The sequence below is a fragment of the Homarus americanus genome, unplaced genomic scaffold, assembly GCF_018991925.1.
Source record: "Homarus americanus isolate GMGI-L3 unplaced genomic scaffold, GMGI_Hamer_2.0 scaffold43895, whole genome shotgun sequence".
NCBI classification, from domain to species: Eukaryota; Metazoa; Arthropoda; class Malacostraca; order Decapoda; family Nephropidae; genus Homarus; species Homarus americanus.
This window is the reverse complement of record NW_024738072.1, coordinates 721,250-738,441: the sequence shown is the minus strand read 5'-3', so window position 1 is coordinate 738,441 and position 17,192 is coordinate 721,250. Positions and strand designations below refer to the sequence as shown.

At 41.2% G+C, this 17,192-nt stretch overlaps 1 protein-coding gene across 1 annotated transcript in view; it reads left to right on the top strand.

Annotated features, from left to right (window-relative positions):
• Positions 1-17,192, top strand: part of LOC121873710 (fibrocystin-L-like) — an 88,312-nt gene that overhangs the window by 43,277 nt on the left and 27,843 nt on the right. Inside the window, exons 40-56 of the mRNA XM_042377412.1 lie at positions 73-232; positions 2,507-2,685; positions 3,133-3,299; positions 3,434-3,672; positions 3,983-4,137; positions 4,818-5,102; positions 5,441-5,616; positions 5,975-6,029; positions 6,392-6,554; positions 7,105-7,343; positions 8,031-8,177; positions 9,043-9,249; positions 9,643-9,740; positions 10,130-10,236; positions 10,965-11,052; positions 11,644-11,798; positions 13,475-13,593. Of these exons, the coding sequence (XP_042233346.1) occupies positions 73-232; positions 2,507-2,685; positions 3,133-3,299; positions 3,434-3,672; positions 3,983-4,137; positions 4,818-5,102; positions 5,441-5,616; positions 5,975-6,029; positions 6,392-6,554; positions 7,105-7,343; positions 8,031-8,177; positions 9,043-9,249; positions 9,643-9,740; positions 10,130-10,236; positions 10,965-11,052; positions 11,644-11,798; positions 13,475-13,593 (2,739 nt within the window). The remainder of the gene's footprint in view (positions 1-72; positions 233-2,506; positions 2,686-3,132; positions 3,300-3,433; positions 3,673-3,982; positions 4,138-4,817; positions 5,103-5,440; positions 5,617-5,974; positions 6,030-6,391; positions 6,555-7,104; positions 7,344-8,030; positions 8,178-9,042; positions 9,250-9,642; positions 9,741-10,129; positions 10,237-10,964; positions 11,053-11,643; positions 11,799-13,474; positions 13,594-17,192) is intronic.

Below are 17,192 nucleotides of genomic sequence, written 5' to 3'. Positions count from 1 at the left end.
TTGAATTCTATTTTCTTTGTTTTATTTGCATTATCAGTATTTTTTCGTCTTAGGTTTTATTTACCATTTCAGAACGATGACATTAAATTTTTCTACATTGACCTCTGGAGTTCAGAGTTCACGTGGGGAGGTGACACCGTTCCTTCTGAGGGTCACTTGGTGGTGGTCAACGAGAACCAGACCATTCTGCTTGATCAGTCTACACCTGTGCTCAAGATGCTCCTCATCAAGGGTCTGTACTTCTTTGGGAAGGTCTTTACTACTGTCTAAATCATCCACTGTGTGTTTAGTCATGCTCACTTTGTCACTTTGTATAGTTTAACTGTTGCTGATCAGTTTCTTAGATAAAATCACAAATATGTAATAACACCTGACATATGTAGTCATAGTTTAAGATCTTATTCCCATCCAGGTATGACTTTCATGTTGATATATCGACCTTTAATAATTGACAATATTCGAGAATATTTTTTTAACTAATATCTAGTTTCTTCATCACTTTCGACTAACCTAACCTAACAATACCTAACCTAACAGTGCTGCAGTCACCCACAAGACACTTTTAACACTGGATAATAACGAAGATGAATATTTGACTAGCTGTTATTGTTATTATTATGATGGGCAGGTCTCCTCAACACAAGGGACAGAGACAGTGAAACGTGGCAGCGCGCCACCGTAGAGTTTTACACACGGCGTGGTTGGTGGCTAGGTATTACTTGATAATTATAACTTAACTATATTATTATTATTATTATTATTATTATTATTATTATTATTATTATTATTATCATCATTATTTTCATTATTATCATTATTATTATTATTATTATTATTGTTATTAACCTCGAGTGAGTGGTTCTCTTTCGTTGCACCTGCATATAGCGAAACCTCTATTTAATGGACTGTATGGAGATCAAAGTCGAGGGTCAGTTAGATGTGAAACGTCCATATAATGAACTACATAGATATAAAAGTCCGTTATATCGAAGATCCGTTAATTGTGAAACCCCTCTCATCGAACGGATTACATGTAGAGAGAAGTCTGTTATATGGACGTTTCATTGTAATGTATTTATATAAAGGAGAAGACTTAACGTTATGGAGTGTCCTTCCTGAGTCAGTATATCCACCAGCACTCGCCTGTAACCTCTCAAAACATACGTCAACGAACACCTGGTACTGTATATCACTCGGGCTAAAAGGGTTCTCTCGGGTGCCTGGTAGAGTTAGTGAACAAATTCGGAAAGCTGTGAAAAACTCAGATTCCACAAACAAAACAAACCTCAACACACTGGACCGCGATGTTGTGCACACTGGACCGCGATGTTGTGCACACTGGACCGCGATGTTGTGCACACTGGACCGCGATGTTATGGTTCCACACACCTTTGTTTAGTCTCTTTATTGTTAACCTGGAACAAGTGAACAAGACTGACTGTTAAAGTGGAACAAGTGAACAAGACTGACTGTTAAAGTGGAACAAGTGAACAAGACTGAGGCACAAAAGTGAATAATTGTTACAAAGTTTAATCCGAACTGAAGTTGGTATACGACAACCGAGTCATAGGTAAACAAAATATACACCCAAGAACGGCTGGAGTTTGTATTCACGGTTAGATTATTTAATACAAACTTTGTATAAACCAACATAGCTTATCCCTGTTGACGTAATTATCAGTCAATTTTTCGGGAGTTAATTAACCCCTAAATTCCACCGGTAAATAACACTGACAAAAATTACATGCAGGTTTGTTGCACTCTGATCAGGAAAGATGACGACCACACAATGTTGACGAGAATGTTTCCTAAAAAACTAATTTATTGGGTAAATCTTAGTCTTTAGCAAGGAAGTGAAGAAGTGCGGCGGTCGAGTGGATACAACACTCGCCTCTTGTTCTTGGGTTCAGGGGTTCGATTCCCGGGCGCTCTCGGTTCACCCAGATGTAATTGGGTATCTTAGTTTAAAACTTCTGGAAGTGAACGCCGTTTCTTTGTGTACCGAAGGCTTAGTATACAGTGTTCTGTATCCACACTGTCACTAGCGGGAAGGAATTCAACCACAACAGACAAATGACAGATGTTTATATGAGTGGACCCAGCAACACAGCCCAAGATCGATGTCTCTTAAATCCGTCCCCAGATACACAGGTTATGTGTTCAAACCAAATGCTAATCAGTGCTGTGGAGACTATATCTGGCTTACTCGTTCTTTATCTTATCAGTTCAGTTGTATCCTAGGCAATTACTTCTCTTTTTCATGTCCCTTCTCTCTTATGCTTCTCTCTCTCTCTTATTGTCTCGTTTCTCTCTTTCTTTTTATATCGTCTGTCTCTCATCTCTGTCTCTCTCCCTTCGCCTTATCTCTCTCTATCTCTGTCTCATCTGCCTCGCCTCTCTCTCTCTCTCTCTCTCTCTCTCTCTCTCTCATTCACTCTGTATGTATCACTAAGAGAACCTCACCTGTGTGTTAATCCACTATATCTCACCTGTGTGTGTCTCTCAGGAGGCCAGGTGACCTTCGACCAGGAGGCCACGGAGATCATCCTGCGGGCGGAGTACATCCTAATAGTGGAGGGCGGGTCACTGGTGGTGGGCACGGAGACGGAGCCTTACCCGGGCGAAGCGGTCATCGAACTACATGGAAACACCCGCTCCATTGAACTTCCTATCTACGGCGCTAAGGTAATGTGAAATGGTTTTTGAGAGAGATAGAGGGAGGGAGGGAAAGAGGAGGGGAGAGAGAGAGAGAGAGAGAGACTAGTAAGGGGGAAGAGAGAGCAAGAGACGCTTAATATTCCGAGATTCACTAAAAAGAAAATCATAATATTGGTCTCTGTTTAGGCGCAATTGATCAGTTCAGTTATCCACAAGCATTAGTTGATTCCTCTAATTAATATATTGTCCTGTACTTTGTGAGGATTATCAATGGTTTATGTTGTTGAATATAGAGATTAATTTTGATATATTTGTTGCCATAATTGAGAGGCAGTTCGAGAGAAAGTTTGAGATAATTATTGCTATATGTGGGAGATAGACAGTGAGTAAATTTGAGATAATTGTTGACATATTTGAGACACATTAAGGTACTTGTTGTCATTTTGTCGCCATTAAAATCACGTGACTTGACAGGTGATAGCGGTGCGTCATGGGAACCTTGATCTTCACGGTTTACATGTACCTGTCACCTGGACTCACCTAGCCTCCACCGCACCTGCCGGAGCCACCACCATCACCCTCACCCAGAGTGTTACCTGGAAACCTAAAGACCATATTGTCATCGCCAGCACTGAGAGAATGTGAGTGTTAGATTTCTTCACTCTTTGGCAAGGAAACACTCAATGAACAGATGTAATGAAATGACTCACCACTCACACAAACAACGTGGTCACACATCCACCTGCTGCCACTGTACACTTTCCCTTTCTTTCAGGTTTATCAACAACGAAAATGAAGTGGGAGAAATCCAATCGGTGTCAGAAGACGGTCTACTGGTGACTCTCACTAAGCCTCTTCAGTACCAACACCTCTCCCTCCAGCAGACTCTCGGGGGTCGAACTGTTTACACACAGGCCGAGGTCGGACTTTTAACCCGAAATGTCAAAGTTCGAGGAGCTGTCAACACAAACTTTAATAAACAAATTCCCCCATCTGATGACACTTGTACACCGAGTAAGTGTTGGTTGTGAAGCTCGGCGAGGTCTGATAGGTCGTGTTAGTCGTGTTACCTGATAAAAACAACCATTCGATTATTTCCTTCCCACAAGCCATTCTTATTGTTTCCTCCCCACAGGTCAGACTTAATGTTTCCTCCCCACAGGTCAGAGTTATTGTTTCCTCCCCACAGGTCAGAGTTATTTTTTCCTCCCCACAGGTCAGACTTAATGTTTCCTCCCCACAGGTCAGAGTTATTGTTTCCTCCCCACAGGTCAGACTTAATGTTTCCTCCCCACAGATCTGTCTTATTGTTTCCTCCCCACAGGTCAGTTTAATACTCCGCCTTGCTTCAATGGCAAGTTTGGGGACGAGTTGGGCGGTGATGAGTTTGGGGCGACGATCATGTTCTCCGGGAAGAGGCCCAGCGAGGATCTTGTCTGGGGTCGCCTTGAGAATGTGGAGATCACCGAGGGTGGCCAGGTAAGGTGGCGCTTGATGCTGGTACTGTATTCACCCACACCAGGGAGCAGTAAGGTCGTGGGAGGGTCACGTCACAGGTTAAGGTGAACTCAGTTGAAGGCCCCGCCACGTTGCCTCCTTGTGTTACACCCACACCAGGGGCCTGTATTAACAGTCAGGTCTCAGGGACACACTTTCTCAACCATGTAATAATTCGGAAATCAGGTTTTCTTGGTCTGCCCAAAACAAGACACTTGGTGTAGTAACTCCTATTATCAGCATTACAGTATTTACCAGGGATAGATAGTACTTGAGCCTGTACAGAGTTATTTCGGTACTTATTTAATTAACCTTTAATCACTTTACTGTTTATATCATAAAATATTTTCTTAATATATCCAATCTGCCCCACCACCTGTCCCATCACCTGTCCCATCACCTGTCCCATCACCTGCCCCACCACCTGCCCCACCACCTGCCCCTCCATCATCTAAACTTGCCCCACCATCTCCTCCATCTGCCCCAACATCCGAATGCCCTCACTATTACCTCCAACACCACCACCACTACCTCCACCACCACTACCTCCAATATTCCAGCACTCCATTATCACTACTACATCGAAAACACCATCACCACTATATCCAATATCACCACTACCACCACCACCACCTTCACTACCGTTACCTCACCTGTACTAGGCGTACCAGTTGGGTCGCCACCCCATCAACTTCCACTTGGCGGGCAGCGTGGAGGGTTCGTACGTGCGTGGGTGCTCTCTCCATCACAACTATAACCGTGCCATCACCATCCACGCCACTCAACACCTCACCGTCCGCCACAACGTCATATACAACACGAAGGGCCACGCGGTATTTACAGAAGACGGCGTTGAGGTTGGGAATGTCATGGAATATAACCTGGTCGTGTTTACAAGGCCTTCATCCTCCATGCTCAACACAGACTTCACACCTGCTGCTTTCTGGGTCAGTATACTGGAGAGGGAGATGACTTATGGTTGTGATTATATGACTGAAGAAAGACTGGGTTTTAAAGGCTGTGGGATGTACGAGTATACCCACACTTACCAATGGTAGGTGTTCACACATAGACGAATTTGTACTTGTGGTTTTGTGAAGGTGAAGAGAGTGTTGAATATAGAGCTGGCAAGTGGTAAGAGAGAGAGAGAGAGAGAGAGAGAGAGAGAGAGAGACGCCATGTGTGTGTTCATTCATCCTATTAGTATCGTATAAGCTTAATATATGTTAATTAAAAAGATAATAACATAAGGACCTGATTCAACACCTTCGTCATGCCCCAACAGGTGACCAACCCCGACAACATAATACAAAGCAACGCCGTGGCTGGAGGAACACACTTTGGCTTCTGGTATCACCTTGACTATCGCCCGACAGGTTACTCCTCCCGAGCCTACAACACCTTTCCCAACAGACAACGGATGGGCCAGTTCGCTAACAACACCGCTCACTCCTTGGGCAGGTGAGCTGTGTAGTTGTGTAGTGTGGTAGTGTTCTGCGGTGTACGGTGGTGTTATGTGGTAGTGGTGATGAGTTGTGTGGTAGTGATGAGTTGTGTGGTAGTGGTGAGATGTGTGGTGGTAGTGGTGATAGAGTTGTGTGGTGGTGGTAGTGATGATAGAGTTGTGTGGTGGTGGTGATGATAGAGTTGTGTGGTGGTGGTGATGATAGAGTTGTGTGGTGGTGGTATATTCGAGCAAGTGCACCATACTTCCTACAAACTGTATGGTCATTAGTAAGGGTGTAGTGTCAGGGTGGAGGGTTACTGTTGTTGTCACCTGTATGGTCATTACTAACATGGTCTTCTTTGTGTTGTTCAGGTACGGGCTCTGGGTGTTCTCAAGAGCTGGTTATTACCCTACGGGAATAAGCCAGGTGAGTCCCTACTGTTCATAATATAAACCTACCTGATCTGACTCTATCTTACCTAACCTATTTCAGGTATTACATTGATCTTTTAAGATGGTAAACGGCGTCTTAAAAGAAACAGCAAATCCGACTATACACGAAGATTAGTTGCCTTTACGTTGTACCGATAAACTCAAAAAATTGTCCCTTTGTAGCAAAAACGTCAGTTGTTTTTTAAAGCAACGTTCTCTTTATTGTGTGACTTTAACTTGGTTGACACACGTGTTGTTCTTTGGTAGGGATTTAAGAGTTAGTCTTGCCCATGATATGTAAAAATTCACTTTTCAGTTTTGCAAAGGGATGTGAGATTCACCAGTCATTCTGATCAGGTGGCCACTTGGGAGCACTTCACGGCGTGGAGGTGTGAGCGAGGGGCAGAAGCGGTGCTGGGGGGAGCATTGCAGTTCCACAACTTCGTGGCGCTGGATAATGACTTGAACGGGCTGGAGATGGTCAACGTGAAAGGAAACTTCGGCCAAGATGATGGCCCAGGTAACGTATTCTCTTCACTAACAACTAATTGTACGATGACCTAAATAGATAACTTATTGATATAAACTAATGTGTAAGATGCCGTTAGTAATTAGAGAATAAGAGTCAGTCATTGTAGAAGAGATGAGGCATACGAGTAGATACAACAGCGTTCACCAACTGTCCTGGGGGTCGCTGGTTCCATCTCTCTGATTCCACATACATGCATACACACATATATATATATATATATATATATATATATATATATATATATATATATATATATATATATATATATATATATATATATATATATATATATATATATATATATATATCGAAGACTTAGTGTGTGCCAATGGGAATTACTTTTTTGTTCAGTCATCATAGAAACGTAATATTGGCAACAATGATTTAGAGAGCACCTGAACCTCACCACAAGCAGAGGACAGACTCGTATACCTTCCTTAATTCTAAATGTTGTTTTATAGTGCATAAACTAATTTAGTCGGCGTAGTTAAGGAGCTCAGTTGTTGAGGCACAGAAGTACAGATTTACAACACCGCAGGCATCTTCAACTCCCTGGTGGTCGGGTATTCCTCCCTGCTCACTCCTGAGGGCTGTGGGTCGAGGGTGAGCGGCATCACAGCTCCCGGGTCTGATGTGTTCAATATCGCCGACACCGACTTCGTCAACTATGATACGGCCAGCTGCACCGCCCTGGCCGGCTGCTCCAAGTGTGGGTACCATCAGGGAGGGTACAAGACCCAAGTGAAAAATCTTACTTTCCACAACTCTCCAAATAAGGTAATGTTTGAGAGATTGACCAGTGAGGTATTGTTTGAGAGCTTGACCAGTGAGGTAATGATAAGGATCATGAAAAGCGATTTTGACAAATAAGTGACGTTATGCGAACATGACAAATGAACAAGACAAGCAAATAGCAAGTTATACAAACATGACAAGTAAAATTATGTAGCTTGAATATCTTCTTTCCCTTACACTTTCTTTACATATAATATTCGTCAACCTTATCACCAACTGGCCTCCCTATTTCGTGTATTTAAAACTGTCTTCTTAGCATGATTTACCTATTACACTAAAGTAAAGAAAAATTCATACAACTCCAATTAACTCATGAGTTCATATCATCATGGAGAGTACTCTATTGGAGGATGGAGGTGAGGGAGGGACACAGTGCTGCAGTCACCCACAAGACACTTTTAACATTGGATAATAACGAAGATGATTATTTGGCTAGCTGTTATTGTTATGATGGGCAGGTCTCCTCAACACAAGGGATATAGATAGTGAAACGTGGCAGCGCGCCACCGTAGAGTTTTGCACACTCGGCGTGGTTGGTGGCTAGGTATTACTCGATAATTATAACTTAACTATTATTATTATTATTATTATTATTATTATTATGATTATGATTATTATTATTATTATTATTATTATGTCCTCTACATTGCACACTACCTCATCTGGCAGCTGACCTTCAAGTGGCAGCATGAGAGTGTGTGGATAGACACAGATGGCTCACTTACTGGGATACCCGAGGCTCGAGTCTTACCAGCTACGGACCTCCTCCACCCCACTACCTGTGACCTGGCTGTACCTGCCTTCTCTAACCCTAAAGTGAGTCTCTTTTTTTGTGTATGTGCCGGTCTTTTTTTCTATGGATGTATTTAAACTCCCACTTTCTCCGTCACCTTGAACGCCTTTTTCTTTTGTCGGATCATCAGTATGGCTTTCACCAGGCGAGATCTACTGGTGATCTGCTCTCCTACTGCACCCATCTTTGGTAATCATCTCTTAGGGGTTACGGGTAAACTTTCGTCGTGGCCCTCGACGTCTCCAAAGCATTTGACAGGGTATGGCACAAGTCTTTGCTTTCTAAACTTCCCTTATTAACTCTCCTTTAGTTGATAATCTCTTCCCTTTCTTTTGCCACAATGTTGCTTCACTCTCTCTCTTTTACAGGTACTTTAACGGACAATGATCGGTGGATTTGGCATCCTGTGTACCGCCGGCAAGACCGTGGGCTCGTAACACTCGTCTTGCCCGCGGTGCCCACCGTTTCTCTGTGGATGTCAGTCACACGAGAATAACCCGTTAAAGTACATCCTTCTATCCTCACACAGTCAAACTGTGGAATGCTCTCCCTTCCTCTGTGTTTCCATACTCGTACAATGTCTCACTTAAATAATCTGGTTTTCCGGCATCTTCCTGGTGTAGATTAATATAATATTTGTCTCATCTATTTTTAATTTCTCTTTACTCTTATGTTTCCCCAGTCCCCGTCTGTTCTGTTCTGTCTGTATCTGTTAGCTGTCTGTCTTTCTGTTGTCTGTTTGTCTGTATTTTCTGTCTTTCTCTTATGTCTTTTTGTCTGTCTGTCTGTCTGTTACCAAAGTCTTCTCCAAATTTAGTGTCAGTGCCTGTCCTGTTCTGAGTGTCCATGTTTCTTGGGGGCGCCTTATACCTACACACTCCCCGGCAGGTTAGTGGAGCTGTGTGTTCTCCGCCCATCAAGTTCTTACGGTTCTTTATGAGGAGGAATACCGTCAAGCCTTCCTCCCTGTCGAGCCGTAACCTGTTAGTGTCCAATTCTCACGGCAACATCACCGTCCCTGTCACCTCCCTTGGCTGGATGGCTGTCATCTCTACACTTGAGACGTACAATTTGGCCTTCGATTATTCTGAGCAGGTGAGAGAGAGAGAGAGAGAGAGAGAGAGAGAGGTAGGTATGCTTATGTTAAAACAGGTAAGGTTAAGTTAGAATAGTTTATAGTAGTTTAAGTTCGGTTATGCTTTAGGATACATTAAGTTAAGCTAGGTTAGGTTAAGTTAGAATAAGTTAGTGAAGACAGCTGTAATTGTGAAGAAAGTTTTTTATGTCAGTCAGTTTTATTAGTGAAGAAAGTTATTTATCTGTATCTGTCATGATTATTATTGAAGACCGCGGTTGTTGTTGTGAAGAAAAAAAAGACATTTTGTCTGACTTTTTTGGTTGTGAAGAAAGTCTGCCTCACTCAACACACAAAAAAGAAGAATTATACAGACGAGCCATTTCTTATATATTTTGTCTTCCTCTCAACAGATCACAAACATCACCTACAGAGCCGACACTAAATACGTTACACCTGGCGATTATTACTACGTTGAGCATCAGTTTATCCAGACTCCTGACAAGTTCAAGTAAGTTATATACACTCGACTCCTGACAGCTTCAAGTAACATACACCCACACTGCTGACAGCTTCAAGTAACATACACCCACACTGCTGACAGCTTCAAGTAACATATACCCACACTGCTGACAGCTTCCATACACCCACACTGCTGACAGCTTCCATACACCCACACTGCTGACAGCTTCCATACACCCACACTGCTGACATCTTCCATACACCCACACTGCTGACATCTTCCATACACCCACACTGCTGACAGCTTCCATACACCTACATTGTCTATACCTCATATATTATTCATTACCAAGATCATTGATATATATTCACGTATACATAAGAAACAAGATGATGACGCATACAACAATAATTAACACTCGTTGGTCACCTTCTCAGGACGACCAATGTGGAGAAGGAGAGCTCTGTCGCTATACCTGACCCAGCCACTGCCATCCACGGTGACTACTACTGGGATGAGGAGACTCGCACGATGACTTACATAGGTGAGAGAGCGAGAGAGAGAGAGAGAGAGAGAGAGAGAGAGAGAGAGAGAGAGAGAGCGAACCCATCAGTCACTTATCTGGGAATATTACATCACCAGACTTAGTAAAAATTAAATGAATACACGATTATTAACGCACTAGTACTGTTATTATTATTATTACCACCAAAGGTAAAATTACAAAATTCTTGGTTTCATTGATAACAACCTCATGTAAATTGACAGAATTATCGTCATAAATTCACTCCGATGTAATACGAAATTGTCAATAAAAGTGACCTAATGAAAAAAACTAAAAAAATCATGGAGTTATAAATGCAACATATCGAGTCATAACGGAACATATATACATAAACTCTCAATGTATTTCTCTATTTACCTATATCGTATATATATATTTAAATAATCCTATATTAAACAGTAAATGTAATCAACTACATAAATATCTATCCAAATATCGCTATGTTTATTTTATTATTTTGAGCATCTGTTTATTTTATTCTCCTATAAAAGATATGTAGTATATTTAATAATACCTTGTGGATCAGGTGTGTAGAAACGTGGAGGGACAGATATAAACAGATGGAATATCAGGTCTGAATATGTGTAACAACAGGTGTGAACATTTGTAACAGTAGATGTGAACGTATGTAACATCAAACTCATATAGCTGTAACATAATTTTGCTTTCTTGTCTACTATATAACATTTCTCTGTTACTATCTACAGTACATGGCAAACTGTCGAGGAAGAAGCGAGAAGTGTTTGATGACCGAGAGAAGGGATCTGATAGAAACATTTATTTTCAAGTCTACAGGTAAGCGCCTGTTTGTGGATATCATGTCTCTTATTGTCCCGGGATTATAATATTAGAGAGATGTTTGAATGGATAGCATAATATATACAGTATGTTAATAGATATAGTTTATCTTTACTTGTACATTATTTTGTTTGGTTATGTTGCGTTTGTCACCCATGGAGGTTTAGTTTCGTCATATAAGATGAGTGTATTGTGCTTGTGAGTGCAGCAGCCATCGAAAACACAGTATATAAATACCTAATTCTGCCAGGGATAGTTCAGTTTACCCTTTTCCTTAGTTTGGTAACTTTCCAGGTCATTAGGTCAAAGGTCACCTTGTGATTCCGTAGCTTTGGTGACTGGGTTCTGGTTAGGTCATCTGATGAGTTAATTGTATTGTAGTTAGGTCATCAAATATATACCTGGTGAATGTAAACGACAAATCTAATGACCTGATGAAATAATTTTCCTGGAGCAACTAAATTGACTTGGTCAATAACGTATTCAACTCTTGTCCCAAACTGACTAAATTTAATGATATGGCTCGCCTGTTACTTTCACCCCACCCCCCTCTGTGATTTAATGACATACCTGTTGTTACTCTCACAGGTGTATGTATGAGGGTTGTATCACCCCGACACTGCCCGCCCCTATTACGGAACAAGAAGTCTCCGCCCTCTGGTCTCACAATGAAACCTGGAAGAACGAGAGTGATGGAACCTACCACATCCCAGTTGATGGAGATAACCTCACCGTCCCTCAAGGTAGTGTAGACATGAGAGCAAATTACAAATGTTGAGGATATTGAGGAGATAATGAAATCCTTGATAATCTGATATTAAAATTTGGATGACCAGGAGAAAACTTAAACTGAACGTTGGTAAAATCCGAGATTATCGTCATCTAATAGGAGGGATGATGACCACAGAGGATTTTGGCTCTTTTTAAACTTTGGGGAAGTTCACTGGTCACAAAAAGTATTCGAACGTTCTATTTTTTGAAAGCTTATGATCCTGAAGAGGGAACAGTGAGGGAGAATTACATGGTTTAGAAAGTATTATAACTTAAGGATGTACGAATGATTCAAGTCGAACTGTGTCGATTTTTGTGATCTTTTTTGTACGACGTATTTCTTTTTTTAATTCTCAGGTCTATGACTTTTTAGTATTTCGAGAAACAAAAGACCAGATATTATTATTAGTATTTTTACTATATAAGAGCTTAAGATTAACCATCATAACATTGACCTAACTTAACCTTAAACACCCTAATACTACCTCGGGGTTATGTTAGGTTAGGATAGGATAGTATTAGCCTGTAATGGTTAAAAATGTTCGCCTCGCAAGTGATTGGTAAAGGGTTCGATTCCCGGGCAAGGTAAGACTACGGGCAAGCTTCTTTATACTATTTGCCTCAACTCGACAGAGGGAAGACTCGGATCAAAACTACCATAAATGTCTACTACACGAACAGTAGAAGTGTTACACAAATATAGAGGAAATCAAAGCTCTTGTTATGTACTGAAAAAAATCTATGCAATAACATTCATAGATTCAGAAACGCATCAGTTAATTGTTGAATGTCAAATTAAAGGATACAAATAATTTCATACTGACAGGAAGATCAGAAAAAGAGGCTGCGTTGTCAGTGAGTCTTTGATGTGTGGTATTAAAAATTAAATTAAAACCAAACTGAATACATAAACAGTGTTAATAGAATTAACTGATGGTGAGGAAAAATAATCATAAGAGTAATATATAAACCCTCCTATTCTTGAAAAGGTTGATGGGTAACTTATCCAGACAAAGTAAGGGGGTGTATATATGGCGAGTTTAACTTTAGTCAATTAGATTTTATTTAAAGAGTTCAGGACGGTTTCCTCAATCAACATACACCTAAAGCCAAGATAATGAGATATAGACAAATACAGACATTCGTATAGCAAACATTGATGGGTTGAAGAGGCAGCTGGCGGAGAGTATCATGGTCAAGGGAGAAGCGACGAGAGACCTGGGAGATATCTCTACTCCAACACCTGCTGCTTGTTGGGCCAGTGGGTCTGATACCTCCAAGCAGCAAGTTTTTACTATTCACAGGATTAGTGTTACATAACTCCTCGCTCAGTGAACCAGTATTGGAGTAACAGGTTGGGACCTCTAACATGGTGGTTGCTTCATGAACCACCAACAAAGCCTCGTGTTTACTGGATCGAGACTCACAAGAAAGGTTCACTCTGTCACCACGAAGCACGTGATGATGACTGTCTAGCAATAAATGGGAACCAGGCTGTTAATGTTTTTTGCTGATCGTGTTCCGAGGTAATGGTTAGGTTAGGTTAGGTTAGTTAGGTTAATCTTAAGGTGTAATAAGTTGGGGACCAACCGCCAGCTTGTCCAATTTTTTTTACATATGTTTGTTAAATTGGTGCCTCGTCCTTCAGGTATGCGGTTGGTGGTGGACACCGAGACGCCCTCCCTCAGCACTGTGACTGTGTATGGCACCCTCGTGTTTTCTGACACCATGGACCATGAGTTTGTAGCCAACATCATCTTCATCCAGGTACAGTGTGTGCTTGTGTGTGCATGTGTGTGTGTTGAGATGTCCTTATCACCCTTAGTCATGTGTGGCTTAGACCACTGCGACACTGATCATTGTCTCGTCAGAGTCAAGCTACTCACGTAGCCCCAAAACGGCGAAGGCAACAAGCCTCCAGAAGAGGTTTTAACACTAAGCGTCTGGAGGATCCAGCGGTATCACATGCTTTCAGAGAGCAGCTCGAACATGGGCTGATAAACAAGCCGACAACAAACAACCCAATTCCCAGTGCCGAATGGGATATTCTCAACACTGTAATGACAAAAACTTACAGAGACCCTCGGCCAGACCGAAAGAATACACCAGGACTGGTTTGATGAAAATGACCTGGAAATCAATGTACTCGTCGATGATAAACGTGCTCCTTTAACTGACAGGCTGAACAACCCTCAGTCTCGGACCAAAGGTGATACCTTCCGCAGTCAGCTGAACATACCGGTGGCGGTAACAACAGGGAGATAACTGATAATATTAACGAAATAAGAGATTCTTTGGTATGCGAGGAGCTTCACAAACTAGTGACAAACTGGTCTCTTTATAGCATTTAGTGGTCTGCAGAAGGTACAGGAGAGGATTAAGAAGGAATATTGTGAGAGATGATGAAAGTTAGAGTGATAGGAAAGGAATTTGATGTTGTGTAATGAAGGCATAAAAAGAGCAAGTCATATGTGATGCTAAATGAAGAAGATAGTGAGAGGAAGGGTGAGAATGGTTATGTGATGTTCCAGTACTTGTTAAACGTGTATGGACAGGGGTGGTGAGGGTGATGAAGGTAGGGTAGCTAAGGCAGAGTCGTAGTTGGGACCAGGTACAGTAGCAGTATATAGCCAGTAGTAGCAAGTGTGTGTGTGTGTGTGTGTGTGTATATATACAGTCGTCAGTTTATTTTAACTCAGAGCTCACAGGAATTGGAAAGGGGGTGAATGACTTTGACAAGGCGTGTGGGGCTAAAATATATAACGATAAAATATAAGAGAGTCACGTAAATGTATATAAAAGCGAGGAAGACTTTGTAAATTATGTAAAATATAAAAATGGAACAAATTGACATGAACAAAAAATATGAGGAAAAATAAAGTACAGGAAGTGGTTTAGGTTTTCAAATATTTGAGAGCGGTGTTGTGTAAGAATGGTACGACAGAGAGTGAGTGAAATGAAGCAGTGGAGAAAATTTAAGGGGAAAGATGGAATGAAGAGCAGGGGCGTATCAGCAAGGGGAGGAACGTTGGCTTGGAGGTGAAGGTGGAATTGAATAATAGTAAAAATATTGTATGCCTTAACTTATGGCAGTGAAACTTGGCTTTTGAATGAAGTTGAGGGATATAAAATTTAGGCTACAGATAGGAGTTACTTGAGAGCTGCCTGCGGGGTAAGGAGATTGGAACTGTCAAGAAATAGTGGAGTGTATGGGGGGTGTGGGGGTGTGGAGTGTATGGGGGGAGTGGGGGGTGTGGGTGTACGAGGAGAGGTCCTTTGAGATTCTTACTGACATGTAAGAAAGATTCTTCGAAATAGGATGACGAAGAGGATGTATATAGAGTAATGCGAGAGATGTGTTAGGTGAAGAAGGTGAAGCAACACTACGAAGAGAATAGACAAATGATAAGAAGAATAAATAACTCACTACATAGACGAACAGACAGAATACCGTAACTTATTCTTATTTAATTTGTTTTCATTATTTCACTATTTTTGTTCTAACATGTGCGTTGACCGTGATGCACTCCTCCCACAACTAGACCTTAACTTGTCGACTCTGTTACGTCACCCGGAAGAACATTATCCATCACCCGGAAGAACATTATCCATCACCCGGAAGAACATTATCCATCACCTATACATCCAACTCCATAAGCTACTCCACGCCATGTTCTCAACTCGTTTATACACAGTGCCTCTTCTTGGGTGTCACTCCTCCTCACTCCTACTAGTACCTCATTCACCACGCCTTTCTATCTATTTCTTAGTTCTATCTTCTCTTTCCTATTATGCACCTCTGATTTATGCAACATTTTATCAATCTTTCACTTCATTATTACCCGATTTATTTGCTCTCTATCTCTTCTTTCTTTATCTTTTATTTTACTCCATATTTCTTGCTTTACATATTATATTCATCTTAAATATTACAACCAAGTTCGTCATTTATTAACTTCTAGCCTGTTAGTGTCTGCTCAACTATTCTGCTACACACATCTATCTTCACTTCCCAGGACACTGTTCACTGTTGCAACAATTTCCACGATGCATAAGTTAATGTCTTTCCTTTTAGTTCTCTGTGTGTCACTTTATTATTCGACGTACGCTGACACAGACATTTCCGAACCTTCGAACAACTCACACCTCAGTTTCATTTTACCTTTGATTCACCAGTAACTTTCTCTTGCTACACGCTTCTCTATACTATCATATGTAACTTGTTCACTACAGTAGCTGCTTCAACTCCCATATGGTATCACTGTTTACCAGACATTGTTAACCACCTGATGAATAACTTGAACAGGACAAACTTTTATATATTCTTGTTGTAGTTTTATTTTCTCTGGGAGTCTGTTTCTTTTTTCCCCAACACACTCTTTAACGCTTGCCTCTATACTCTCCCTATACAAACGCTGTATATCATTTAAACCTCAAATCCCGTCACTTCTTTACTACCTCCCACGTTGTGTTTTTGCAGGATGTTAATTAACCTGTCTTCCTCTGTATGTTGGAGGGATGTTAACTTCCTTGTGGTTATTTATACATTGGCAGAATGTTGCTTATATCTAGCAGGAATCACACACACGCACACGCACACGCACACACACGCACACACACACACACACACACACACACACACACCAGAGCGTCAAACAAATTTCTCTATTCGTCCAGTTGTCTCAAGGTCAACGATTTGGTGAAGGTCAGAAAGAAAGATTTTCAGTAAATAAAAGTAAAATCATCCCCAGGAAATCTGACATCAAGACGAGTACTGTGGAAGAAACAAGATGGTGCCTTGAGTAGTCTAGAACCTCAAGAAACCAACCAATTATATAACTCCAGTAGATTGGTCATGAATCCAACCAAAGGCAAAATAAAACAAAAGACAATATAACAGAGCCACACAAAAGTACTCTTCTTCCTCCCGGCACTAACTGTGTATAGTAGTAACAGGGGTCAACAAAACACTCCAGGGAAGGTCATTATACTGGACACTGAATCTTTTTCATGAGGATGAGTTTACCTGAATGAATTATACACTAAGAGAATGCCCCTTTTTGCACTTTACTCCCACTACTTTCCAGTTCAAAACTCGAAACAATTAAGTATCATTCGAATCAGTTTCATAAAAAGGAATATCAGTGAAACAATACTTGAGACAGACTTCATAACAGTTTGACAAATTCTATCTGTTAGTCAATAAGACATATATTAATAACTGATAATATTACAACATATACACGGTAACATTATTGAAAACGGAATGTCGTATTGCTAGAAGACTGCTCGAGAGCTTTATGGGTTCGAGTACCGTAAGACACCCATAGTGATACCTACGGTTGACTGTGTATTTCAGTGATCTG